The sequence below is a fragment of the Musa acuminata genome, chromosome BXJ2-7, assembly GCF_036884655.1.
Source record: "Musa acuminata AAA Group cultivar baxijiao chromosome BXJ2-7, Cavendish_Baxijiao_AAA, whole genome shotgun sequence".
Classification (NCBI taxonomy): Eukaryota; Viridiplantae; Streptophyta; class Magnoliopsida; order Zingiberales; family Musaceae; genus Musa; species Musa acuminata.
Window position 1 is genome coordinate 37,690,804 of NC_088344.1, and position 26,735 is coordinate 37,717,538.

General features: G+C 40.5%; 4 protein-coding genes across 4 annotated transcripts; 2 read left to right on the top strand and 2 right to left on the bottom strand.

Annotated features, from left to right (window-relative positions):
- The first annotated feature begins 854 nt into the window (after positions 1 to 854).
- LOC103993110 (glycine-rich RNA-binding protein GRP1A-like) lies at positions 855 to 1,746 on the top strand. The gene is made up of 2 exons (XM_009413062.3): positions 855 to 1,063; positions 1,172 to 1,746. The coding sequence occupies exons 1-2, from the start codon at positions 950 to 952 to the stop codon at positions 1,523 to 1,525; spliced, it is 468 nt and encodes a 155-aa protein (XP_009411337.1). The 5' UTR covers positions 855 to 949; the 3' UTR covers positions 1,526 to 1,746.
- Positions 1,747 to 2,738: 992 nt separating this feature from the next.
- Positions 2,739 to 3,425, bottom strand: LOC135617983 (uncharacterized). The gene is made up of 2 exons (XM_065118851.1): positions 3,070 to 3,425; positions 2,739 to 3,007 (listed from the first exon to the last, which is right to left on the bottom strand). Exons 1-2 carry the CDS (start codon positions 3,340 to 3,342, stop codon positions 2,909 to 2,911), a joined length of 372 nt encoding a protein of 123 aa, XP_064974923.1. The 5' UTR covers positions 3,343 to 3,425; the 3' UTR covers positions 2,739 to 2,908.
- A 4,354-nt stretch (positions 3,426 to 7,779) lies between these two features.
- On the top strand, positions 7,780 to 19,313 carry LOC135617984 (FIP1[V]-like protein). The gene is made up of 9 exons (XM_065118852.1): positions 7,780 to 8,926; positions 9,646 to 9,899; positions 10,729 to 10,855; positions 10,943 to 11,011; positions 11,085 to 11,228; positions 11,372 to 11,473; positions 11,662 to 11,987; positions 13,900 to 15,547; positions 18,435 to 19,313. The coding sequence occupies exons 1-9, from the start codon at positions 7,907 to 7,909 to the stop codon at positions 19,035 to 19,037; spliced, it is 4,293 nt and encodes a 1,430-aa protein (XP_064974924.1). The 5' UTR covers positions 7,780 to 7,906; the 3' UTR covers positions 19,038 to 19,313.
- Positions 19,314 to 22,668: 3,355 nt separating this feature from the next.
- On the bottom strand, positions 22,669 to 26,578 carry LOC103993108 (L-galactose dehydrogenase-like). Its single transcript, XM_065118854.1, has 5 exons — positions 26,255 to 26,578; positions 25,945 to 26,173; positions 25,356 to 25,655; positions 24,124 to 24,252; positions 22,669 to 23,144 (listed from the first exon to the last, which is right to left on the bottom strand). The coding sequence occupies exons 1-5, from the start codon at positions 26,422 to 26,424 to the stop codon at positions 23,019 to 23,021; spliced, it is 954 nt and encodes a 317-aa protein (XP_064974926.1). The 5' UTR covers positions 26,425 to 26,578; the 3' UTR covers positions 22,669 to 23,018.
- Between the last annotated feature and the right edge of the window lie 157 nt (positions 26,579 to 26,735).

The following is a 26,735-nucleotide window of genomic DNA, read 5'->3' on the forward strand; positions in this document are numbered from 1 at the left end:
GGGATGTAAATAATATAGATGATTTTTCCAACGAATGAAAACCAAATTTAAATGTAAGACATATGTGTGTCTTCCTCTTTCCATTGGGCCATCACTTTTCCCGATTCACATGCAATTCTAATAAAGGGCTTGCATGATTGCATATGTGGAGCCAAAGGTGCCTTGAAATGCTCCTTGCACTTTGCGAGACATGGATTGGACCAGAATGGCAGGCACGGACCAATGGCACTGGATGAAGCTAGAGCCTTTCGTCGTTGAGAATGCTGCTTTTTGATGTCAACTCTGCTGATGCTGACTTGTCTTTCCCCAGAGAGATCAAAATATTTCTACTCGACATCTGAAAGTTACGATCGGTAGCATCAGTAGCCATCGCGTCATGGGGATCAGTAGGACAAGAGAGATGACAAGAATGTGATATTATAACTCCGAGGAACTGCAATTTAAAGAGATCACATATCCCCTGATATCATGTTCGGCCCAATACAGCCCGTGATGGCCCGGTGGTAGTCAACCTTCCGATAAAAATATCTTTTTTAGCACTGCACAGAAAAATAGAATATTCTTCCTGGACGATAACGTAACAGTTCAGGTGACGTACCCAAAATCTCACCATTCGGCCCCGCTGTCCTATTCGTGGGAGCGCATCGTAGGATTAGACAGCTGGGGCGGAACGTTGGGGACGGTTTGACATCATCCTCATCCGATCGAGCAAATCACCCACGTCAGCGCGGTAAACCCACGGACGGTGAGCGGAACGCACAGCGAAGGGATAAGGGAAGGCGAACTGATATTCCGCACCGCAGTGAGGTTACCGCGTCGCCCTGCTGCCCGTTCTATAAATGCACGATGGAGGGGGCCTTAGGGTTTTTTGTGCTCTTCAGAGGCGGCTTGGTCTCTCCTGCCCCTCTTTCCCGTTCTGTTCATCAGGGTTCTGCTACGGTCCATTTCCATGGCGGCTTCTGATGTCGAGTACCGCTGCTTCGTCGGCGGCCTTGCCTGGTCCACCGATGACGTCTCCCTCGAGCGAGCCTTCAGTGCTTACGGCGAGATCGTCGATTCCAAGGTCCAGATCTCGTCCTGATCCAAGATCCAACCCATCGCGGTTAGATCTCTTTCGCCCCCTTCCTAGATCTCAGATCTGAAGGTTTTTTGCTTGTATTTCTGACCGCAGATCATCAACGACCGGGAGACGGGGAGGTCGAGGGGCTTCGGGTTCGTCACCTTCCGGGACGAGCAATCGATGAGGGATGCCATCGAGGGGATGAACGGTCAGATCCTTGACGGGAGAAGTATCACGGTCAACGAAGCCCAGAACCGCCGAAACGGCGGCGGAGGCGGAGGCTTCCGTAGCGGCGGAGGCGGTGGGTACGGCGGTGGTGGGTACGGCGGTGGCGGTGGCGGTCGCCGTGACGGAGGTGGGTACAGCCGAGGTGGCGGCGGAGGTGGTTACGGGCGAGAACGCGGTTATGGCGACGGCGGATCCCGCTTCTCGAGGGGCGGTGACGACGGCAACTGGAGGAACTGAGGCGTTCGTTTGCGCCGGTGAATTAGCCGGGCTTTACTGGGCTTGGTAGTTATCTAGATCGTAGACTTAGTTATCTTAGTAGCAAGACTTTGCTATGGTGTTCGATTTCTTATGGCTCGCGTTGTTTTTGATCCTGTAACGGTGTGTCTTGGTGTTCGCAGTTCTGTGATTTTGCTATATGGTATTTGAAAAGAAAAGGCCAAAAGAAAAGCCTTTTAAAATGATTGTGTTCCTCGCGAATCGAATGCCGAAAAATAAGATACACGATGATGCCCTGAAAAAGAAATCCCCTTTTGCCACCAGCGAATCGCTGGTGGATCCCTGCGCCTCCTTGGGAAGCCCTGTTCTGCCTTCGTCAAAGTCTCACGCTTCAGACGAATCCAGCGAGCAGAAAGGTTTTCCACCAACTCATTGTTAGGAACGATGCAGAGGAGATGAAACGCGGCTGCAGCGAGCAGTTAAAAGACGGGAGTAGCCCTGGAAAATATCTTCTGGATGACAAAGTCAAATGACGTCAACTCGGCCATTTCACGCATGATTCGGTCCCGGCCAAACGGAAGCGGCGTCCATGCGGGCGCGGTACGGAGCTGGATCCTGTATGACCCGAACTGAACCCGATAAATCTGTGTAAGGTTATCGGATGCAAGACGAGGATCCACTTTCGATTGAATTATCGAAACCTTGACACTTTCGTTTTCCACTTTCTTTATCCTTTAGGTTTCTTCTTCCTCCTCCTCGTCGCCGATCTTTCTTTGCTTTTCTCACGTGGTCGCTCTAAATCTTTCCACCGAAAGAGGCTTCGTTTGACTGACCCTCACACACCTACATGTGCGTATCACCACGAGTTTTGTCGTGGATATGTTATTGTGCAACTCTTCGATGTATAGCTTTAGAAAAGTGAACCCAAGTAATTAATATAATCAGAGAGCAGTTTTATTGATGGAAATGAAAAGAAAAACTAATCACAACGACCTTCGATCGACGGCCCAGATGCTCCTAGCACGCCTGACGTAGAGTACCAGTAGTCAAAGTTCTTGATGAGTAATTGTCCATCAATCAGGAAGTCAACTTTTTTGGATCTTGAAAGGAAACCAACACCTCCTTTTATATATCAAATCTGTAATTTTTGTAAGGATATAATCTATAATATTGTGATTTATATGAGGCTTTGGTCTCCGCAAACTGCCATACGAAACGTGATGCTGCAACAGTATAGCTAATGGGACATGACAACCATTTATTTCTCTGCTAGTTAATGACGCCAGACACATGCAGAGTATAGGAAATAGATCATCACACAATTTTGCTAGAATGCGTTCGCCGGCCCAACGAAACTGAGATCTGTATATTGTCTGGTTTAGAAAGGACGCTTCAGATCTCGTCCTATGGCGAATCTCCCGTCGTCTCTGTGTTCTCAGCAGCAGAAATGCTCTCGGTGACAACCTTCGACGACGACGACGAGGAGGAGGAGGAAGAAGAAACCTAAAACGGGACCATCAAACTAGAGATCCAGTAAAGGATAAAGAAAGGAAAGCTTTCCTTACCTTGCCTTGCTTCCTAAGCTTGACGAAGTCCCCCACACCTCTGATGGTCTTCTTGAGGCAGATCCTGTGTTGATCCATGGAAGTCCCGACGAATTGATCGAGGTGGTCCTTGACGTTGGCCAAGAAACCAGCGTCGGGCGCCTTCTTCTTCCAACACGGCGACGAGGCGGGCTGTTCAGGCAACTCCTCCGTCGACCCCATCCTCTCAGACCACGAAACCAAGCGCAGCTTTCCCCCGCGAAGGAACAGCTTTAGTTGACAGGCATAACGCATGCAGAGTTAGCAGCGCAGCGGAGGTAAGTCTTGTAGTTATTTACGCCCGGGTCCGAATTCAAATCTGGAAAGGCGATCAAAGTTGTGTGCATAGAGAGACAGGAAAGGTCAGGAAAAGGCGAAGCAGTAGTGGCAGCGTGGCAGCAATCGATTTGCTTGTCAGAGTCACCGACCCAAAGGGTGACTGAATGTTATACATCCGACGAAAGTTCAACGTGGAATTCTCACGCCTGCCGAGCAAACCAACAAAGAAACAGCGTGTAGCAGCACACAGGTTTCTACGAAACGGTGTGGGGATACTGTAACCCTTGTTCGTAATTCTGCTTGATCAACCATGTATGGTGATCCTGACATGATCTCCAGGATTTATGAAGAATTTGCACTCACCAAAAATAAATTGTTAATTTCAGGGAAACAACATCATGGTGATTTTGACGTACCAGCATTCTTAGTTGTTGCCTGACGGTGAAAACTGCTTCCTTCTCCATCGCTCTGACGAGACACCAACAAAATGACAACCTAATGATAGAGAATTAATTACATATTGCTAAAGGAGTTACAGATGCCTTTGGTTTAAGATAGATGCATTATATATAAAAAGATATTTTTATGTGATTAAAATATATTAAAAACTTTGCTACTTATCCCCTTGGCGATGGCATTGGGTGGTCGGTCCAACCTTAACCCTTAAGGACAAGGGCTAGGTTCGACCTATGATCGGTACGGTGTGTCTGCCCATAATTCAGCTCAGCTGTGGGCCTTTTGCGGCTCGCCACTCGACTGTCTCATGTTGTTGGTGCTTCTGGTTGACAAGCGGCGACGAAGGGAGGTGATTCGTTCTCCTTTTGGTTGGGAGAGGTTTGGATGCCTGCCTTATCTTGCTATGGCAGCCTAATCCATGCACAGCTGCTCAATAACACAACATGCTCTCTATCTCTCTCTCTCTCTAAATTGCTACTGCTTTGCTACGGACAGAAGTAGGTCCGACAACAAAGATGAGACCGTTTTGATGAAGCCTTGTAAGTGCGATCGACTCGAAGATACAATCAACTTAGGAAGGTCGACCTGTACAAGTAGGAAGATCGAGTTGCACAAGTAATCGAATTTTGAGTACGACGTATGCCCTATATATGAGATGAGATACGGTTTTGGGTGTATGTTACTTCTTGAGATGATCCAACTTCCTTTATCTTTTCTATTAGTGTTCTTTTATCTTTTCTTGGTATAAGGATTTCATTGGTTATATGTTGATTCATCATTAAGAGTAGATCAAATAGCCTATACGAGATTGTCGAAGCAGGCATGAAGAAAGGGCATGGGTCAATTACTTGTCAAGCCTCATTGTTAGAATCTTGCAGTGTAATTGACTAAAAGACTCGTTTACTCCTCGTTTGACTCATAGTAAAGTTGTATGTCTGTTTTTTTTGGGACGTCGACAACTAGAAGTTGAGCTTCAACTCCTTTGTTAATTGTCCGAATGTTGAGTCAGTGGCATGAAGAAGATGAGAGCATCACTCGCTAGCATATTCTCATGAAAATGATTTAGAGGGTAAAGGTTAAGAGGAATAAGCTCCACTTATGTTAGTTGGGTAAGGGAGATTGATTTTGGAAATCAACTTAGTCAAGCTCTTTCTTGAGTTGGATCTCATACCCCATATCCTCGAGACATTTGTCAATGTGTAAGGTAGGATTCGTCTTAGGTAGGGTGGGATGGTATTGGATCAGTTAGTGGCTTGACCAATCTAGAGTTGCATGCTCAAGATATTGATTTTGATTAAGGTGCACTATAAACCTTTATTTGTGGTTGATGAGTTATCAGATTTTATTCTATCATTAGCTGTGCTAGTTGTTAGAGAAGAGGGATTATGGTTTGGATCATCATGATTGTAGTTTGAACTCGATGAATGAGTTTAAAGAATACTTCGACATGTGTGATGGTTTGAGCTAGACTCATCATTTGGAAAATAAATTTATGATCATTTAAGAATCGTCGATGGTAGTAAAAAATATAATTTATGTTTTTAAATTTGTTAGAGAAGATTATGGTTGTTTGACTTGGAAGCTGAAGCAAATCCAACTTGATTTCAATCCGAGCTACTCAAGTTGATGTCCAACCCCTACAAAAATTATATTGGGTATAATCGTAACAAATGCCCATCTGATACTTAAGTCGTGACCTAGTCGGATAAGTCAAGTCAGTCAAACTTAGAAAGATGTCGTGTCTTGAGATAGTTATGTTATCCTATTATGTAGTTAATGTAATAATGGGGTCGTGGCATTCGACCTTAACTATCATTATCTTGCATTAGATACTTTTCTTCACATGACATTTATCGGGTGGCTAGCTGAGTTGGTGGTAGACGATCGAGTACCCCTATCATATTGGCTACGAGGGATAGGTTGAATAATCATGTAAAATTGATGCATCTTCTCTGCAAAACTGATGTGTCATCTAAGTGGGCTTGACACGTGAGTTGCATGACATATGGGGCTAACATGTTAGCCGTATCAAAATTATATTCCATAAATAATGTTTCTATTCTAATTTTCATCATTTGTTGCGAACTAGCAAAGTGTATAAGTGTTCAATTGCACCATCTTGATCCATATCTAATTTTTGCTCATATAAAAATCAAGCTCTGTTCTATGATGATATAATCATTTAGGGTTTTAAGTCCTAACTTTCATTCTTGTAATTACCTTTATTATTATCCTTTTGACATTCTTAATTTATGCAAGTACCAAAATACACAAGTTTTTATTTTCTATATCATCTTCCATCAGTAATTCACCCCCTTGAATTATAAAATTTTCATCATTAATTCATCAGTTTCACTAGTGCAATCTGTTAGTTATTTTCAATGAAATAAAAAACTAAAGTCTTCATCATTGTTCATAAGTTCAAGTCTTTGTCAAAAATAGTGGTGAATTCTCAGACATTCGTAATTTTCTTGAGACTAATGAAATCTCTCGTCTTATCATCTTGTTCATTTAATTATAGTCATATTTCATATAACAACATATCATATTAATTATATGCCCACTCTTATTATTAATATGGTTTCACCATTTAAAAATTATTTGGATCCTTCGTAATTATGATAATAAATTATATGTTTTTGGGTTTTTGGAAACTAAATCAAAATCATGTCTTTCTTAGATAGTTTTCCAATCATAATTCTTTTAAATGTTTGATCCATAAAAAAAATATTTCTCATCATGTTTTTCTTATGAAAATTAAATTTTCTTATAGATAGATCGAAACTTTTACCTATACTTACTTTCAGAGTTAATTATGTTCCCTAAATTCATAGTCATCTCATAGTTCAATTTAGGTGCTCTCAGGGAGATTTTATGTCACCAATAATTTCTTCTTCTTTGATCCAAATTAGTATTTATAATGGCAACATGAGAATATATTAGTAAGAATGATACTAAGGTGAAATTAGGAAAAAAAATAAATTATAATAATAATCTTGTCATTATTCTTTGAATTATATGAGTTACGGTAATATATTGTCATGATCTCTCGATCATAAGAATCATGGTAATATATCACAATATGATTATAATGTATATTATATATTTGATTTTTATTAGTAAAATCATATAACTATTTTGTTTTATGTTTTTTATATTTGACAATATCGATAAAGCACCACTCTCTCGTTTTAAGCGCGTTACTCGTATCAAATGCTACTCTCTTTGTTACGTATCATTCTTCATGTTAAAGAAGGATATATAAAATACTACCCCTCTATCGAACGCCTACTCTCTTACGATATGTCACTCGCATTTTATATCATTAGATTTTGTACAAGATAAAAATAACTCTCTTTGATTATACTACTCCATCTCTATAATTATTAGGAGATAAATAAGAATAAAAAAAATACTTATAAAATGAATCTCGCAAAGGCATCATCATAATATTAATGAAGCCGGTGAAACTAATCTAATCGATTCCATTCGTGGGATATCGGAGGGAGGACATCTCATTGCCATTCCCCATTGTATGAAAAGAATTATTGGTAGGATGATATTTGGAGGATTTTTAGGTTGGGATTTGACTGGCTAAGATTAGGTTGGATGAACTCGAATCCAGACAGCTCAGTAGAATGACCGGCTAACATTAATGAGTAGATAGCTGCTTTGTTGTTGTGATGTTGAAACTTACAAGGAACAGTATATTTACATACATGTATTAAGGAAGCGTCTTAATCCTCCTTTTGCAACTAACTACTTTTATATTTTTGAAGTAATTTTCCGATAAAGTCCTTTTAGTTTGGTCGACCAGACTCGACTCGATGCGTCCTTTGGGTGAACCAAAGAAGCAGCTCCGAAGCCACCTATTATTATTATTATTATTATTATTATTATTATTATTATTCATGGAATAATAGGGTATGAGGAGAGGGCATTGTTTTACCCAAAACGGGGTGGGGTGGCGTTTTGGGTCAGCTTCGCGGGTGTCCAAAACGTTGCTTGAAATCCGAAGATCCCCTCTTTCTAAACGCCGCCTCGACGCTCTTCTTCTTCTCCCATTTCTCTCGACCCTTTCCATATGGAGGATGACGACGAGTTCGGCGAGCTCTACACCGACGTCCTCTACCCCGTCGCGGTCGCTGCGCCTCTGCCGCCGTCGCAGCCGCAGCCGCAGTCTTCGTCCTCCGCGTCATCCCTCCGAGGTCGACCCGATCCCCTCCGTTTCGCTGAGGAAGACGATTCTGAAGGCGGCGACAAGGATGGCGACAAGGAAGGGCTCTTGTTCGACGCCTCTCGCGCCGACCCTGCCGTCGAACCCCCCTCGACGGCCCATCAAGCCCTATCTTCGGGCGCCGCCGCCGCCGCCGCCGCTGAAGACGACGGTGAGGATGATTGGATGCTCGGCCGCGCGCCTCCGGCCGTGGATCCACCAGATAATTGGGATGACGAGGACGACGCCGTCTCATCGCGCCCGGCGGTGGGCGGAGATGGCGACCCTAGGGTTTTGGAGGATGCCGAGAAGGAAGCTAGGGTTTCGGGGATTCCTGATCGGGATGGTGAAATCGGTGAGTCGGAGAGGTCTGCAGCCCCGGAAGAGCCGGAAGAGGACGGGGATCGGTTGTTTGTAGGTGGAGTAGGTGAGAATTTGGGCGATCTGGATCAAGTTCCGCTCATTCCTGGACTCTCAGCTGGACCAGCCCCTTCTGGACCTCTTGTTGGCATGAACAGCGAGATGGGGAAGCTTTCACAAAGTGAGGATTATGATAGTGATAGTGAAGATGATCTTCAGATCGTGCTCAACGATAGCAATCATGGACCGCCTGGTGCCGAGAGGAGTAATATAGTTGAGTTTGATGAAGAGGATGATGAAGATGGAGAAGAGGATTTGGTTATTGTCACTGATGAGGACCAGCATCACCACCTTCCAGCTATGGAGGTGCAAGACTGGGGTGAGGAGACTCTTCAGCCAACTGGGGACGGGGAAAGAAAAGAGATGGTAGATGCGGCTAAAGGGATTGGTGCTACTGGAACTGCACCGGGGGCAAGAATTGGGTACAACAATCATGGGATTCACACACAACATCATTCAATGTACAAGGTTGGTATGCATGCGGAAATTGTTTGCTGCTTGTCCTATATGTTACTTAATGCTTGAGAGTGTATAGCTAATATCTTTTTGACAATTAGAAAAATGATTTCTGTCTCTTCCTGCATGCTACTTATTATTTATGAAATGATAGAAAAAATGGTTAATAAAATGAGTGTCTGAATTAACAGAATTTGTTTGCTAGGGTTCAAAATATGTTGTTAATCTCCTCTGGCCATTTAAACTTATATATTCTTAATTATCCAGCATCATGTAGGACAATGTGCTTTGTCTGGTTGCTTGTTCGCTATCTAGAAATCTGTGAATATTGAAATCATAAGTTACTTGATTAATCTGTACAATCTTGTGAAAAATTGTCTCCTTAGTGAGATCTGAACCCTTGCCAACTTGAAACGAAATTTGTCCCATTATGAGTTGTCTCCATGTCCCTTATGCCTCTCTTCGCACTTGTTAAACACAATTTTGGAAGACTGCAATCTTGTAAGCTTCGATCAACAGAGTTTGCACTTGATAGGATTCAGTGATTAAGCGATACTGTAAAACCATTACTTGTGGAGGATAGGGCCTCTTAATCATTATTTGATGGATAAGGTTGCCAAGAGTAAAGTCAAATTCTTTTTAAGAACAGTTGCAGTAATCATTTGTGTTTGTATTGGTGGTGTTTATAACATCAACAATCTTTTAGCTTATTTAGTCTTCTTTTTATGCAGTACATTAGACCTGGTGCTGCACCTTTACCTGGGGATCCAGCTGCTGGCGCATTAGGCCCGCCAGGTGCTGCTCGCCCTTCTCTTGTCTCAGGTCCTACAGCTGGTCATGGAAGAGGTGACTGGAGGCCTGCTAGCGGTAGGGGGATTCCAAGTGCCCCCAAAAGCTACCACACAAACTTTGGATTCCCTGGTTGGGCCAATGGTTCAGCCCGTGCCAGTGGCGGTGGACTGGATTTCACCCTACCTTCACACAAGTAAGCTTCTTAAATGTTTATTTGTTTTATATTGGTCTAAGAGTTTATTTCCAAAAATTCAAACCACTTTATTGTTTTCTTGGCAATGAATAATGCTACTTTTTGTTATTGATCCTTGGTGCAGCTAATTTTAGGCATCTACTTAAGGTAGCTAATTAATGAAGTCCAGGGCTTAAAATTGAGAGATACAAACATCAAAGATTGTGATATCATATAGTCTGAAATTGTAATATATGAGAACAAACACAACTAGAAGTTAACTAGAGGCAGAAGAAGAAAGGACGAGTGTGCTTATGCAGGCACTCACTTCTGCTCATTTTTAGAAAACTTCTGCTGTCATCCCCATACAACTGCATTATATTTAATCTTTGACATACACATGAATATGCATGAATTTCCAGTTCTCGTGGTTGCAGATTTGTTGAGTTAGTAATTTCTGAGGATTCATAGAATAAGGATTATAAAACTTCCGTGTTGCGTGACAACCATAGTCAGGATTATTATGCCATCTCAGAACTTACTTGGAAATCGAGGACTTGTTTGGTTAGAAGGGGATCTTACAGAACTTGCTTTTTGGTTGTGTTTAGCATATGTTTCAAAGCAGGGGTTCTAATATGATTGTGTTTGACCCATAATGCTTGCCCACCAAAGAAGACATTGAGTTCAATAATTTTACACATCTAGTGCTCAAATCATCTTTCTTTTCTGCTAATTATATATTTAGCTGGGTAGCATGCTTACAATTGCAAATGAACTCATTCTCGCAAGTGACGAAAAAATATAGACTTCTTTAGTACTGTTTGATGTTTTCAAATGTTGCAACTTTTAGGACGATCTTTGATGTTGACATAGAGAGTTTTGAGGAAAAACCATGGAAACATCCTGGAGTTGATATTTCAGATTTCTTTAATTTTGGATTAGATGAAGACAAGTGGAAGGATTATTGCAAGCGACTGGCAAGTGAAAATCTTGTTATTCCTTATAAGTTGTTAAAGGCAACAATGTGCTGTTATTGATTTGTAATTAAACTTTTGAATTTTCAGGATCAACTTCGTTTGGAGTCAACCATGCAAAGCAAGATTCGTGTATATGAGAGTGGCCGGTCGGAGCAGGTAATGACATAAGTATATCTTCTATAATCATGCTTAAGCTCTAGTTGCTGATAAATTATCAATCTGCTTTCAGGAGTATGATCCAGATTTACCTCCTGAGTTGGCAGCTGCAGCAGGCCATGATATCTCTGCAAATTGTGGACATGTAAAAGCAGATGATGAAGAAATAAAATTTACTGGCCAAGGAAGAGGACCTGCAGTTATGAGGGCGCCATTAGTATGATATGCTATTACTCTCAACTGCTACTTCTTAGTTGGGAACTGATAATATTGATGCTCTTTGACTGTTTCTTTTAAAATTTTCTTGGTTTTCATTATTTGTCTCATTATCATTAAATGTTTTTTTTTCCCCCTTGTTAGCCAACTGGAAGAGCGATACAGGTTGAGGGTGGTTATGGTGAACGCCTGCCCTCTATTGACACCAGGCCTCCTCGCATCCGTGATTCAGATGCTGTTATAGAGGTAACTTTGTAGTATCTACATCCTGTGTTTTGTGAGTATGTCAACTGCTCTAGCTCATTTGTGATATCTACTACTAATGTTATTCGCTGGTGAATGTAATTATGATATGTAACTATCCTAGGCTCATTTATGATATCAACTACTTTCTAATAATAGGTACCACCATACTAAAAATGCTTGTTGAACAGATTGTGTTGCAGGACTCTTTTGATGACCCAAAAATGTACAGTTGTACGCCAGAGCAATTAGAGAGGGATGTTGAAGGAGATTGTGGTCGAAGTTTTCATAAAGACGAAAAGGATGACAGGAATACTGTATCAGGATATATGAATCGCATTCCGCATACTTCCAGCACTAGGGACAAGGAAATGATCAAGAGAGTCCCCTTTGCGAAGGAAAAAGATGAGTTATTGCCCTTGCCTTCAGATTCATCTGCTGAATACCGTCGAGATTCTAGAACAAGGAGTCCTGTATCTGCTGTTGATGGAGCATCTGGGATACATCAAGGGGGAAGGTATGTTATAGTTGTAAAATGGGCTGGAATTTGTATTTCTTTTGTCCTGTTTTATAAACTTCAATTTTGTGACGTATTTAATTTATTTGGCAAATACCAGAAAGTTAGAAAAGAAAAACGAACTTATGGATTGTGTGGAGTTCTTCTTTGATTCTTGCTGCATTTCATATGTAGTTCAAATATGTAAATGGGTACACTTTTAATAGTTTTAGCATGACAAAATCTGGGCATGCTTAGGCAGATAAACTAAGCAGTTTCTTTTATATTGTCAGTTAGAATGAAAATCTCTTTTGAATTGATGCTTTCAGTTTTTCCAAAGTTGGTATTGTTGAATGCAACTAAAGACTAGTTTGGAAAACATACTATTTCAGGTGTTAAAGTTTAATAACACAGGAGCCCCGAGGTAGTTCTTTGTTGAAGTGTCCTCGTTGGATCATTGTAGTTTGGTAATCAATGCAGGATAAATTTCGCATTTGGATATGCATTTATCACTTAATTTATTCTCTTTTAGTGATGCTATTAGTAAATCATGCTTCCTTGCGTTTTGACCATTGAAGGTTTACCTAGTAAACATTAATTGATACTTTCCTCATGATCAATCATACATTTATTGTGAGATAAAGAATACGTTACTTGAATTCCTGTTGTTTGCTTGTGAGCAAAAAGGAAAAAAAATCCATTCCTTGATTGTTTTCTTTTTTGGTTGAAACAAGTCCATTCCTTGAATTTCTTTTCTTTTCTTGTTTTGATAATCCATTTACCAGAGCTTAATGCATATTCTTTCCACTTAATGTGCAATTTGCAGAATGCGAATTTACCATTGACCAATATATAGCATTTTCCACTCTGAATACCTTAAAACAAATGGCAATGGATGCTTTGAAACAAATGACAAGTTTCTACATTCAATAAGGACGTGTGCAATGACTTCTATCGGCACTATGAAGCAACATTAAACAGGTAAAACAAAGAGTATAAGAAGCTTTTGACTAATGGAGAAGAAAAAGGAGATTTTGTTCCATTTGGAGATAAACACATTTGAAGACTCACACAATGTTTAGATGAACTATCATTTGCTTTCAGAAGTAACCAAGGAGTTTTTTAGGAATATTACAAGATCAATCCATTGGTGAGCATTTTCCAATGTGAATTTTGAACCAATCCTATATTGTTTATATGGACGAGCATGGGCTCAGCAGGAAGAGGCTTCACCATGAAAGAAGCAATGAAGTTAAATCTGTTACAAATATATAACATGGGTTCTACCAGTGCATATCTCCTGAATGAATTAGAGTTTCCATAGAGATAAAGTGAAGATAATTTCATGTTACAGATTTTGTCACAGTAGGACATCTAGCTCTATTCCTTTCAGATCAAGGTTCCTTTGGGTAATTCTGCTTTCTCTTGGCTGTAGTTGCAGCACTACTAGTGTGGATTATGTCCTACAGAGGAGATGGTGTATCAGAAGCAACATGTGATAATTTTTTGCATCTATACATGCAGTAGTTTGTCTATGTGGTCTATGGTCCAATAAATGGAGTGAAACTATTTGAATGCAGGAGAATCATTTCAAGAAATGTTAATTAATTCTTCGTAGGCATGCCTCTTTTCCAAACAACGAAATCAACAGATCATTTTATGTAATGAAATTCATCAAAGACATGGATTATATGCTTTTCCATCCTATTCTTGGATAATTGGGTGTGCAACTTGAAAAAATCAGAATACAATATTGCACACAATAATTTGTAGTTTGGAGTTGCCTCTTTTACTTAATTATGACATATATCGTAGTTTGTCTACTTTCTTATTTTTTCTATGAATTTACTTGACATATTTTAGTTATTTTGCTATTTAGCTCTCTGTTTTGAGTATATAATTAATAAGGGATTGCTTGTAATTACTACTTCAGATTGCTGAAAGGATCTTCATCTAGAAAGCTCTCAAGGGCTCGTGAACAATCTGCCGATAGCATCCCTAGCCGCAGTGCTCATTCGAGCAGGAATGGTGATCAGCAAAAGGAAACACTGTTAGATAGCACTGAAGTCAATCAGAATTCTCAAACATTACCTGCTGTTGCTGATGATACTACAAGAGAGCTTGGTGTTGAAGAACAATATCATGATCAGGACGAAAAGCTTGCACTGGTTGATAGTGTGGAAATTGAAGGGGATGACGTAACATCAGACTTTCATATTTCTAGTGAGACTGGTGGTGATGATAATTTAATTCACCCTGGCAAGAAGCAAAAGATTTGCTCACGGGTTGAGCAACCTGCAGTGCAGGATAGAGGCTACGAGGATGAGTTGCAGCCTCCAACTAGTGACAACAGTAGAGAAAAGTCTGGGAGTAGCAAGGATTGTATTAGGCAGGCTGAAAATGGTGAAGTTATACAAGAAGGACATTCAAGTCCGACGGGTGACTTGAAAAAGTCCCAGAAGGAAGATGAGCATAACTTGCATGCAAAAGATGAAGATGGTCTGGATGCCAGACAACAGAGAGAAAAGAATCAGATTGTTTCCAAAGGAAGGGAAGATGCATCTATTTCTTCTCAAAACCTTCTTCGAGGTAGAAGTTACGACAGGAGAAAGGAATCAGAATCTTCTACCAGTTCATGGCAAAGAAGAGAGTCTAACATGCATGGTAGACGATCCAAAGATGAAGACATAAGGTGGGAAAACAATGAGGAAATGTCAAGGCACCAGAGTAAGTTAAGGACAATTGACAGGAATCAGAAAGATGAAGATCAGTCGAGAAAGCATGTAGAAGGTGGCGAATGGAGAGGCCACACTAGAGATGAAGTCTTAAGGCAGAGGGAGAGGGATGATCTATTGATGAGCCGCCGTGAGAATATGGATAATCCTCTTATAAAGAGAAAAAGGGATGAAGAATATCTGAGAGGAAAAGCTGACAAGGTAGATACTTCACATGGTCATAGGGATAGGGAAGATTCTGGACGTAGGAAACGAGAAAGGGATGATGGCTTACATCACAAGAGAGAGGTTGACACTAGAATGAGAGATAAGGCTGATGATCACCTATCTTCCAAGCCTAAAGATGATAGCTGGCGCCATAGGGAAAGAGATGAAAGGCAGCGACTTAAACCTCATGAAGTGATGCATCGGGAAAGAGAAGAAGGGCGGGTAACTGTAAGGAGTGGACGAGTTACGGAAGATAAACCAGTGGGTGGTAATGGTAGGAACAGGGATGAATTAAAACCTATTAGTTACGATAAAGATTATCAAGAGAAAGAAAGAAGGCGTCACACTGAGCTTTCAAGGAGAGATCGTGCTAGGGAAGATAATATGTCACAAAATAAAGGACGTGGAGATACATCTTTGCATGACAAACATTCAAATGCTGATGGAAGAAGTTCTAGGCATGAAAAGCTAAATACATATGTTGATCACCCTCCTAGTGCTGATGGCCAACAGATGTACAGGGAAAAACATAGGGAAAATACAAGTAAAGCTAAAGATGTTAAATCTCACGATCAGAATAATCAGCGCCTTGGCAAGAGAAAGCATGATGACCGCCACAACTCTCACAAAAATGAGAAGGTATGCTTCAGACAGTTGAAGTCATTTAATATATATTACTGATAAGGTAAACCTATGTATCCATTAGAAAGTTCTTTTGATCAAGAACAATTGTAAAATTTTGCCAATTGTTTATTGTCACAAAATTTTGTGCTATTTGGAAAGACATTTTTAATTCAAAAAAGCTGATTTAAAATAAGGAAGTAACTGCTACCTTTTTGGTAATTAGGTTTTGAGCATATTGTATCTATTTACCATGCTTACTTGGACAGCTTGCATGTAATAAGTATTTTCATTAAGGCATAGCTGAGAAACATGTTCTTAGCAAAGTCATCGCCAGTGACACATGGGTCTTCACTTATTAAGGGAGATTAAAAATGTTATCTCAAAAGTTGCTGAAAAAGATGAGTCTTTAGGTTGTCAAGTCAGGTTATCGATCTGGTGAAACAATTTTATTTTGGAACCATTGTATCTCTATGCTTTTTCAGAACCACATGGGCAAACATAAATAGAAATACAAGTTGATTGGAAGCCACAACATTCGAACTAGTCGCGTTCAGCTACATCGGTCTTTCACTGCCAATACGATTTGTGAAAAACTGTATCCTTCCAACTATAGCATTTGTATGTCTCATTGGTATATATTTGTATCATCTTAAATCATTCTTCAATTTATTTTTGATCAAAGCTACAAACAATTTTTACATATTCTTCCTAGTAACTCCATACATCCACCTCAACCATTTCATCTTATCGACAGAAATCTTTTATATATGTTATTCTTAACTGTCCAACACTCGGATCAATAAAAGATCATTGATCCAACAACTATCTTACATTATTTTCTTTTTATTTTAAAAGATACCTAATGAGTTTGTATGGTGCAACTGTGAAAAGATTCAATAAAATCAAGGCTATGGAACAAATTATAACAAAAAATTACTATCAACTTGTATAGGTTCTAAAATGTTAACTACTTGCCTTTTTCTTTGAGAGGGTGACAATGAATGCATTCACTTCATGATTTGTTGGATATTAGGTAATCAATTCTGTTCCTGTGTTTGATCTTCAAAATAGCAATGATTTAAAAAGCCCTAGGCACCAAAAGGCGCTAAGGTCTCAAAATGCCTGTAGCGCTCACTCAAGCGAAGCGAAACGTTCTGAAATATTAAAATATAAAAAATACATAATACAAGTGATAAATATGATTATGTGAATAAAAATATGATATTAAATTGATTGGAGAAAGCTTTAGTCAATTAATCTATTTCGGATGACAACAGCGACAGAGAAATAAATTAATTGACTGGAGCTCTGTTGGCTCTCTCCCTCTCTTCTCAATGTTCCCACTTTCTCCCTTTCAACTTAATGCATACTTGTGTCGATGCAACAACATTTATAAAATCCTTGAATAAGATCACAAGTGACTAGGATGAAATTAAGTTTACATACGATTGTCATATACAAGAAAGAGATAGTCCTAGGACAAAAAGAAGCTTATTTCATTTAGTCGAAACAATTTTAGCAAGTTATGATTTAACATCGTGTTAGTAAACATGAAACCAAGATCTTACATATACAAATATATTTCCAAAAAAATAACAAAAGGTGTAGGTGGTCAGGAGAGCTCCAGTCAATGAATCTATTTCGGATGACAACGGGGATGGTGAAAGCTTCGGACGATAGCATCGGCAATGGAGGAAGCTGCAGACGACAACAATAGCAGCGATGGAGAAAGCTTTGGAAGATGGAAATGGTGGCAATAGAAGCTACGGATGGTGACGTCATGGGCGAAGGAAGCTTCAAATGTGTCTGTCGGTGGCGGAAGAAGTTGTGGTCCTATCCCTCGATGGTGGAAGGAGCTGCACTCAGAAGCAATGGTGGCAGAGGAAATTGCACACAAAAACTATACCTTCGGACTTGTTCGTCGGCGATAGAGGAAGTGTTGGTCCCGTGCGTCAACGATGGAGGTAGCAGCAGAGGAAGCGTCGATGGTGGAGGAAGCGACTGCGCTAGGGTTTATGGTTCGAGGTCACGCAGGGGGGCGAGGGGTGGGTTTTGCAAAGTATAGTAACATTATGTAGCATAGTTGGCTTAATCCAACCAAGTAGCTATTGTTCAACTGAACTAGACTTAATAGTTTGGTTCGATTGCATTGTTTTAGTCGGGCGCTCACTCGAGGCGCCCAACGCCTGGGTTTAGGCTAGCACCTAGGCCACGCTTCACTGAAGCGCGTCGCCTGGCGAATCTGTGATGCAATCGGCCTCACCTCACATTGCCTCACACGAGTGCCCGGGTACCTATTTAAACCCATGCAAAATAGTCTAAAATTCTTGGTTATATATTTGATCTGAAAGGACCAAGCTATTCCTCTCCAATGCTTAGCTCTTTGGTTGTCTTATCTGTGATTCATAGGCGACAGCATGCTTTTGAGGTAAAAAAACGTTATTTAAAGGACTTTACCTAATATTTTTTTGTTAAATTAGAATAGTTGCAGTTCTGTAGCCTCTTCTATTTGCCTCAGCCTGCAGGTAGCAGTTGTTGGTAAAGAGGAAGCTGAAACTGATACCCCTTACATGAGAATAGATTCATTCTGCTCTGAGTTCCATGGATTTATGTCCATCACTGTTGATTTTTTTCCCTATTCAGCTTTCATGGAATATAATATAGAGTTTAGGTTTCTACTCTGAGTTCCATGGTTCTTCCGTTGCCTGTTGGTTTTTTACTTTTCAGAAAATCAGCTTCTTTGTAATTTGATTCATTTCACTTACAATCAATTGAACAATATGGCAAATACTGGCAAAATTCATCATATCAAGTGGAATGGTGCTTGAGCCAGGTTACTGCTTCCGTTTGCTAATTCTCTTGCTGAATGCATTCTTGCTTTTCAATTGTTCACCTTTGTCAGGTCTATATTAAAGAGTCAGATGAGCAGGAAAGCAACAATACATCTTCCATGACTCTCTCCAAGAAGAATTCCCACCAAATCCATGAACAACGCGAGGCCACTCAACAGCATACCACTGTGAAGAAACAAGGAGAAGATGATCCCGTCTCAGATGATGAGAACCAGGGTAATAGGAGGGGACGTTCTAAATTGGAGCGCTGGACCAGCCACAAAGAGAGGGATTATGATGCCATCAACAACTCTCAGACATTATCTGCTTCCTCAAGGGGCAAGAAGATTGAAGGCAATGCTGTTAATGTAGCAAAGGAAGATGAATTAGTGAAGACTGAGCTTAGTAATAATGCTGGTGAATTAGATGTCAAGGGTGCTGATGGAGGACAGGTTTCTGTTAAGATGGTGGACGACCAGGATCGCCACCTAGATACTGTGGCTAAGCTTAAGAGACGAAGTGAGCGCTTCAAACTTCCTATGCCACGGGAAAAGGAGATTACTTCAAACAAAAAAATGGAAAACGAAGTGCAGTTATCCAACAACGAAGCTGGTCTTGATTCAGAGGTAAAGCCCGAGCGACCAGCCAGGAAAAGAAGGTGGACTGGTAGCTGATTATGCGTCTTTGCTGCATCCACAGGATCATTGCAATTGTGTTTGGTGAAGCAGATGGGTAAGTTGGTGCCTCTGCTATAGCTCTCGGGTGTGTTCCTTCCCTTCCAACCCCTTTTCTCCTTTCCCCCCAACACTAAAGTGAGTAGACTAAGAAAAGAAAGGTGATAGAGAAGAAGAGGGAAAAGTGAAAATAAAATGCTATATTCGATTGTGTTTTAAATGGCATATTCTGGATATGCAACTTTAAACATGTTGGATGGTGGTAGGAAGTTTGTATTTTGCTTTTTCCTGTTTTTGTCAGGCAGCTGGATGTTTTGTGAGGTTCCTTCTTGTTTGAGGGGGAACTTGACAGGCTTCCAGGATCACAGTTGACTTTTGAAGGTGAACAGAGGCGACATCCATGGCCTGGTGGATTATCAAACATCCCAGCAGACTCCTCGATGATTTTGATTGATATCATCAATGATAATTTATGCTCCAGAATGGAGGATGGATCAGCTTCAGTTTCATCGTATCCTCGGAGTGGAGCACTTTGTTGCGGCTGTTGTACTCTTTTTTACTCTCGAGTGTTTTATATCCTTTATATGCTTGTTATGATGCACCTACGGTAGAGAATTGCCGCAATCGGTCTCATAGTGCATTGGGTGATGTGGTTCTTAGTTTGGATTTGATTGATTGATGTGCTACGAAGGCCAAACGCTGCCTGGAATGCAAAGTCCTGTTGATGCCCGAGGTGACATGCTCCTGCTGGAGGCGGAGCTCACAAAAAGAAAGGCCTCGGGAGAGAAGATTCTATACAGGATGATGCTATAACTTTGTTATGGTTTATGATCGTGCATAAAAAAACACCTCGGAGACTGTAAATCTTGTTGTAGCCATAGAAACTATTGGAAAAAGGTTTTGGAATTGGACGTCTCCTTCATTGCTTCTATTTTTGACAATTGACGTGAAAAAGTGGTAGTCTTGCGAACTGCGAACTTTAGTATATGGGGAAAATGAAGTGTATATATTTTTTGGTAATTTATCAAAAAAAAATCTCCAGATTCTTTTTTATTGAGAAATTATTAGAGGTTTTTTTATTTTTGCTTTGAATGAATGGATAATTAATCGTTCTTTTTCGTATTATGAGTGGTTTTGTTTGAGGGTTAATTTATCTAAATTATAAAGAAAATATTATTGACGTTTTAGTCAGTTTGACGTAGTTCGAACCACCTTTGAGATGAAAATGTTGAGCTTTCGAGGTATCATCTACATGAAGACTGAAATTGAAAGAGGTTTTTCAATTCAATCTCTCATATGCCCAAGTTAATAACTCTGACATGTTTGAGCGTATACGTGAGTGGTAAAAAAAAGTAATGGTAAAAAAAAGTAAGTCCCCTACTCATGATGTTGAAGATGAATTTTTATACTCGGTTACAAAGAGGCACAATATTTCATAGAATATTCTACGGGGAGGCAGCCTCTAGTTGCCCTCGAACAATCGCCCCTTGTACTTCTTTTCCACGTGGCGACGGGGTGGGAGGAAGGACAACTTCAAACTGTTTGCTTTGAACTTTTGTCTATGCGGGCAAACGGGTGAAAGGTGGCTTAGATCTTTTCCTTCCACCAAAGACTCCATATGATAGCTACATGCCGAATGATTATTAGCTAATAGTATACTCTTTATCATTTTTTCCCCCCTCAAGAGTGCTTTAGGGCTCTTGCGAGAGGGGTTCAAAGTGCAGTTTTTTGTTTATCTGACACAAGTGCATTTAGGATTGCCTCCCTAACATTGTTGGAGGTGATCAATTGTTGACCTATCCCTCGTGGCGTCGAAGGGCGCGCATGTTGGTCGAGTGGGGTCAAGTTTTTTGACCTCCCAATCTCCTTGCGGCCTTTGTACCTTGGACGGAGGTAGGGTCGAGTTTTCCCGACTCACGTGCGTCGGGCACATTTTAGGCTTGTGCCTCTACCATGGTAGATTTTTTTCATGTAGGTCAGGTTTTTCTGACTTATGCATTTCGAACACATTTTGTCTTATGCCTTCGTCATGATGGATTTCTCCTCACGCGAGTTGGGTTTTCCCAAGTCACGCGCTTCAGAAACATTTTGCCTTGTGCCTTCGCTATGACGGGTTTCTCTTCATGTGGGTCGGGTCTTCCCAACTCATGTACCTCAGACATATTTTGTCTTATGCCTTCGCCATGACAGATTTCTCATCACGTGAATCGGGTTTTTCTAACTCATATGCCTCGAACACATTTTGCCTTATGCCTCTATCATAACAGATTTCAGATTTTCCTAACACGCACCTCGATACATTTTGCCTTATGTCTCTACTGCAACATATTTCTCTTCATATGAGTTAGATTTTCCTAACTCACACACATCATGCACATTTTGTCTTGTGCCTCCACACGGTAGATTTCTCTTCACATGGTTAGAGTTTTTCTTACTTATGCGCCTCAAGCATATTTTAGCCTTATGCTTCTATCGTGACATATTTCTCTTTACGTAGGTCGGGTTTTCTCTATTTACGTGCCTTGACACATTATGCCTTATGCCTTCGTCATGACATATTTCTCTTCACGCGGGATAGATTTTCTTGACTCATGAGCCTTCAGCAAATTTTGTCTTGTGCCTTCGTCGAGGTAGATTTTTATTCACACAAGTTAGGTTTACTCGACTCACGTACCTCTGTCACATTTTACCCTTGTGCCTCCATTGTGGTAGATTTCTCTTCACGTAGGTTAGGTTTTCCCGACTTACGCACCTTAGGCATATTTCGCTTTATGCTTTCGTCATGGTAGATTTCTCCTCACACGAGTCGGGTTTTTTCAACTCATGCACCTTAGGCATATTTTGCTTTGTGCCTTCGTCGTGATGGGTTTCTCATCAAGCGGGTTGGGTTTTTTCAACTCGTATAATCGGGGCACATTTTGCCTTGTGCCTCTACCATAGTGGATTTCTCTTAATGTAAGTCGGGTCTTTCTGACTCACGTGTCTTAAGCATATTTTGTTTTGTGCCTCTATTATGGCTGATTTCTCTTTACACGAGTTAGATTTTTCTAACTCATGTACCTCGAGCACATTTTGTCTTAGGCCTCCATCGTAGCGGATTTCTCTTCACGTAAGTCGAGTTTCTCGACTCATGTACCTTGGGCACATTTTAGCCTTGTGCCTCTACCGTGGTCGATTTCTCTTCACACGGGTAAGATTTTCTTGACTTACATGCCTCTGACGTATTTTGTCTTATGCCTCTACCGTGGTAGGATTCCCTTCACCCGAGAAGAGTTTTCCGACTCATACACCTCAGCACATTTTGCCTTGTGCCTCTACTATGATGGATTTCTCTTCACGCGAGTTAGATTTTTCGGACTCATACGCCTTAAGCACATTTTGCCTTATGCCTCTGCCATAATGAATTTCTCATCACGCAAGTAGAGTTTCTTGACTCACATGCCTTAGACATATTTTAACCTTAGGCTTTTACCGTGACAGATTTTTCTTCACGTGGATCGAGTTTTCCTCACGCACCTCGACATATTTTACCTTGTACCTTTGCCACGGTAGGCGATTCTGCTTGAATCAAAGACCATGCAAACAATTCAAGTACGCAATGACTGCATCCATGTGGCAACTCCCATGATAATAAGATGGCACTCCTGCTTGTGAATGTGTAGCTATAACAATTCATTTAATCTCCATTAAGCCAACATTGTGGAATTAAAGATTTATCAATAAAGCTCTCCATTTCTTGTCGCTAGACAAATACAAGTCTTACAAGATCTTTAGTCCACTACTTACCATGAGAGTGAATTTGCTTTCACAAGCTAGCAGCAAGTCAACTTGTCGATTCAGTCAAATTAAATCAATTTTATTCCTAATCGATACTTCATTATGAGCACCATCAGCTAACATTTTTCTCTTTTCTATTTAATCTGCACTTGCAAAAGCCCGCTGAGCCAGCATCATGCTACATGCAGAAAAACACCGCATCTATCATTGGATGCCACTTGGCCATGTCTGATTTTTGACAGGCTCTAAAATAGTTTCAACCTCATGTAAAAGCTCCTGATCGATTCCCAGACTTGATAATCCAAGTGCAGCAGTAACATTTTCCTCAACCTGCAAGATAAATAATATCTTTTAGCTAATATCCTTGTTGTCAGACTCTTGGCATATCTTGAAATCCAAGTTTGCTTGCGATCTCATATATCTACTTATTGGACCTTTGCAGGTGTGTATTCTTGGATTGTAGCATCCACATTATTTTTTAGTATTTATTCACACAGTTTATTCAAATAGATGTTGACATGAATGAACCATGTAAAAATGTATTGGCACGGGATCGTTATGCCTTGATCGAAGTACCCTATCAACATCTTGAGATACGAAGTGTTCTGGAATTCTGAATTAAGAAACGCAGATTACTTGCTCTGCGCTCATTGTAACTTTAGAGATAACAAGTCATCGACCAATTTATACTACAATCAAGAGGATAGGAGTGTGTTGGTCACATTCAATGAGCTAATCTGTCCAGGAGTTGGCAGTTGATCTTGCACATACATACAATCAATTAGTTTACACCAACTTAGTATTATGATACAGAATGCTCAGGTTAGGGTAGCTCATAGAGATCTCAAGGCACAAGTCTTACTTTCTTATACTCTTTGTGCCACGAATATATGCCCATGAATGAAGCACCTCCTTTGCTTGCACAATAGAAACATGAAGTTGTCTCCGTGAATGGATTTCAAAAAAGTCAGATTATGTGGGGCTTAAGTTACATATGCTTGTCAGTCTAAGACTTTTTAGTCTTGTTTGCTTAAATTGCCAAAATATTATTTCTCATAAGATCCAAATCTTCTATAACCAAAAGCAAACATCTGATCCAATTTTATTCATTCACAAATAGTATTTTGGTTCTTGTAATCAATATTTAATTTGGTTCTTGTAATTGGTATTAGGTTAACAATGCATTTCGTTTAGAGTCTTAAAAGCACATTCAGAAGAACTGGTAATATGAAGGCGATTAGCACCTACAGAGATTTGGAAAGCATGGCTACTAATAATTAATATTGGTAGAACAAAATGAAATCAATACCTGCTTAGGAGAGTTCATACCAACCAGTATGGTAGCAATTTCTTTATTCATCAAGCTGTACTGTAGAGCTACCTTAGATATGTTCTTCCCTTTTTCCTTACAATGCGCAGCTGCATCTCTGCAGGCATCCTAAAAATGTAGAAATCAGAAATTTAAAATGAATTCTTCTGTTCCAGAAGGTCAATTGGTAAAATAACAAATAAAAATGTAAAGCTTTATGCGACAAACTAAATTCAGAGTATCTAGATTTCTCAATGAATAACACTATAACAGCAATGTATTATACCAATATAATAGCTTAGGAGATAAATCTATCAGCACATCTAATATAATTGAAATCCTTTTTCCTTTTGTTTGGAACCTTTCCCTTTATGCATTTATCCTCAAGCTAACTATTACATTTAGCATGAACATCATTAAGTGGTGCCTATCTGATGATAGATCACTATTTTTTGGATGGAGAGGAGGAAGGGTTCTATTTGTTAAAAATTTTCAAACTCCCAACTGAAAATTGAAAGGAGAACCATCACAGGAAGGAAACAAAGAAGAGTTAATCTATCAAAGGGATGAGAAGCAGCAAATTAAACGAATGATACAACACAAGGACAAAATGGTTAAATACATTATAAAAAAAACATAAAGGGTTCACGGCAAGATTATAGCAGCAGGCAAGAAGTGTCATTTCGTGGCATTTAGCTGCACTAATGCCTTCACAGCATGCCACAATATAAGTTGGCAAGACCCTTGGCCAACATAGACCAAAATTGATGGCACCACTGATATGACTCGAAAGAGGTCATGTGAACTTGTCTCCGTCATCACAACGATTGTTGCCTGCAAATATGGAACTCGAAAAAAAGTCATCTACTGAGACAGATCTTCACACAAAGGTTTTAAGTATCCTTGAGTAAATCATTGCTCTTAGTCTTCAAAATTATGTGGCTTACAGTACCCTAAGTAGGATCTGGTAAGTGCATCCTCTAGATCTTGGCATACAATCGCCTATGCTTAAATATTGTCTCCAAAAGACTGCTAGCAAAAGCAATCTTTCACAGGTAAATCATTGTTGATGCCAGTTAAATTGGTCTACAAGAAAGTGCTGCTATACTCATCGCTTGCAGATATAAGAATATGGTCACTAAGAAACTTAGCTTTCTAGACTTTACAAAAATCACTACTTATAACATACATAGAGCCAATTTTAGAAAAGATAACGACAGGAGAAAGCTTACCTTGAGTTCTAATGAAGCAGGATGCCACTCCGGCGGACCATAATCCGTGAGGAGGCCCATTGCAAGTGGTGAGGCACTGATCACACCAACACCCTTGCTTTTCAAATATGGTAGCAAATCTATCAGGGCTGAGTCATTAATACTGTAATGACAATATGAAAGAATAACATCAACTGAACCCGGCGGTGTGCGATCAAGAACATAAGTGAAGATCTCTAGAGGTAGACCTGTTATTCCAATAAATCTAGCCTTTCCAGTCTCCCTTATCTTTTGTAATGCAGGAATTGTCTCGTTCACAATCTGTCCATTAGACCAATTCATCCAAGTTTTCAGCTTCAATTATCAAAAGAGCAAGCATATCCAACAACTTCATGTTTGTAGGAAGAGATTTCGGGTGTAATTATATCTAAGAATGAACAAATGCGAGAACAAAACATAGGTCTTCGAGTAAAGTCCGGCTCTTTACTCAAAAGTATGGACCAAAAGCACAACTCGAAAAGGTTGTCGACACAGATTAAACGTAGCTAATTGAGGATGCATAATCGATGAGTCAGTGGAGAAGAAACAAACAATGTGAATAGAACAAGACCTGATCGAGGGAGCCAAACTCGATGTCATGGCAGTGGAGGATATCGACGTAATCCAACTTCAACCTGGCGAGGCTCTCATCGATGCTCCTGGTCACCCTCTCCGCGCTAAAATCGAAGCCATCGATGTAGCGGCCGCACTTGGTGGAGACGACGATCTCCTCCCTCGGCACGTTCAACTCGTGGAGGCAGTTCCCGAGCACCGTCTCCGAGACCGTATCCCCATAATACCTAACGGAAAAGGAAATAATCTAGGCAAGGATAAGGGGAACGCGGCACCTTTCTGGAGTAGAGCAGGGAGAGGAGGCGAACGGGGAGGTGTCGAAGAAATTGATGCCATGTCGGAGTGCAAGGCGGACGGAGGCGAGGGCGTCAGCGGGGGAGACGTCGCCGAAGACGTTGCCGAGGGGGGAGGCGCCGAAGCCGAGGCAGCTGAGCTTGAAGCCGGTGTTCCCGAGCTCCCGTCGCTCCAGCGTCGCCATGGCCAACGATCGATCCCCACGTTAGGGATTCGTAGGAGGGTAATCGAAGGCTCAACCGCTCAACTACAGCGAGATCGCTACTGTTCCTCCTCTTCTATTCTATGGAATGCCGAACGCAAGGCGGTGACGATTTCGCCCTCATATTTCCCTTTAATTTGCGGCTATAAAATTAAGTGCTGAGATTATATATATATATATATTCAATTAAGGTATACATATATGACTGTCAAATATAACACGTGGCATCGATTAAAAAAACACAAAAAAAAGCTCAATTGAAGATCCCATCACATTAGCCAAATCTAAATAAT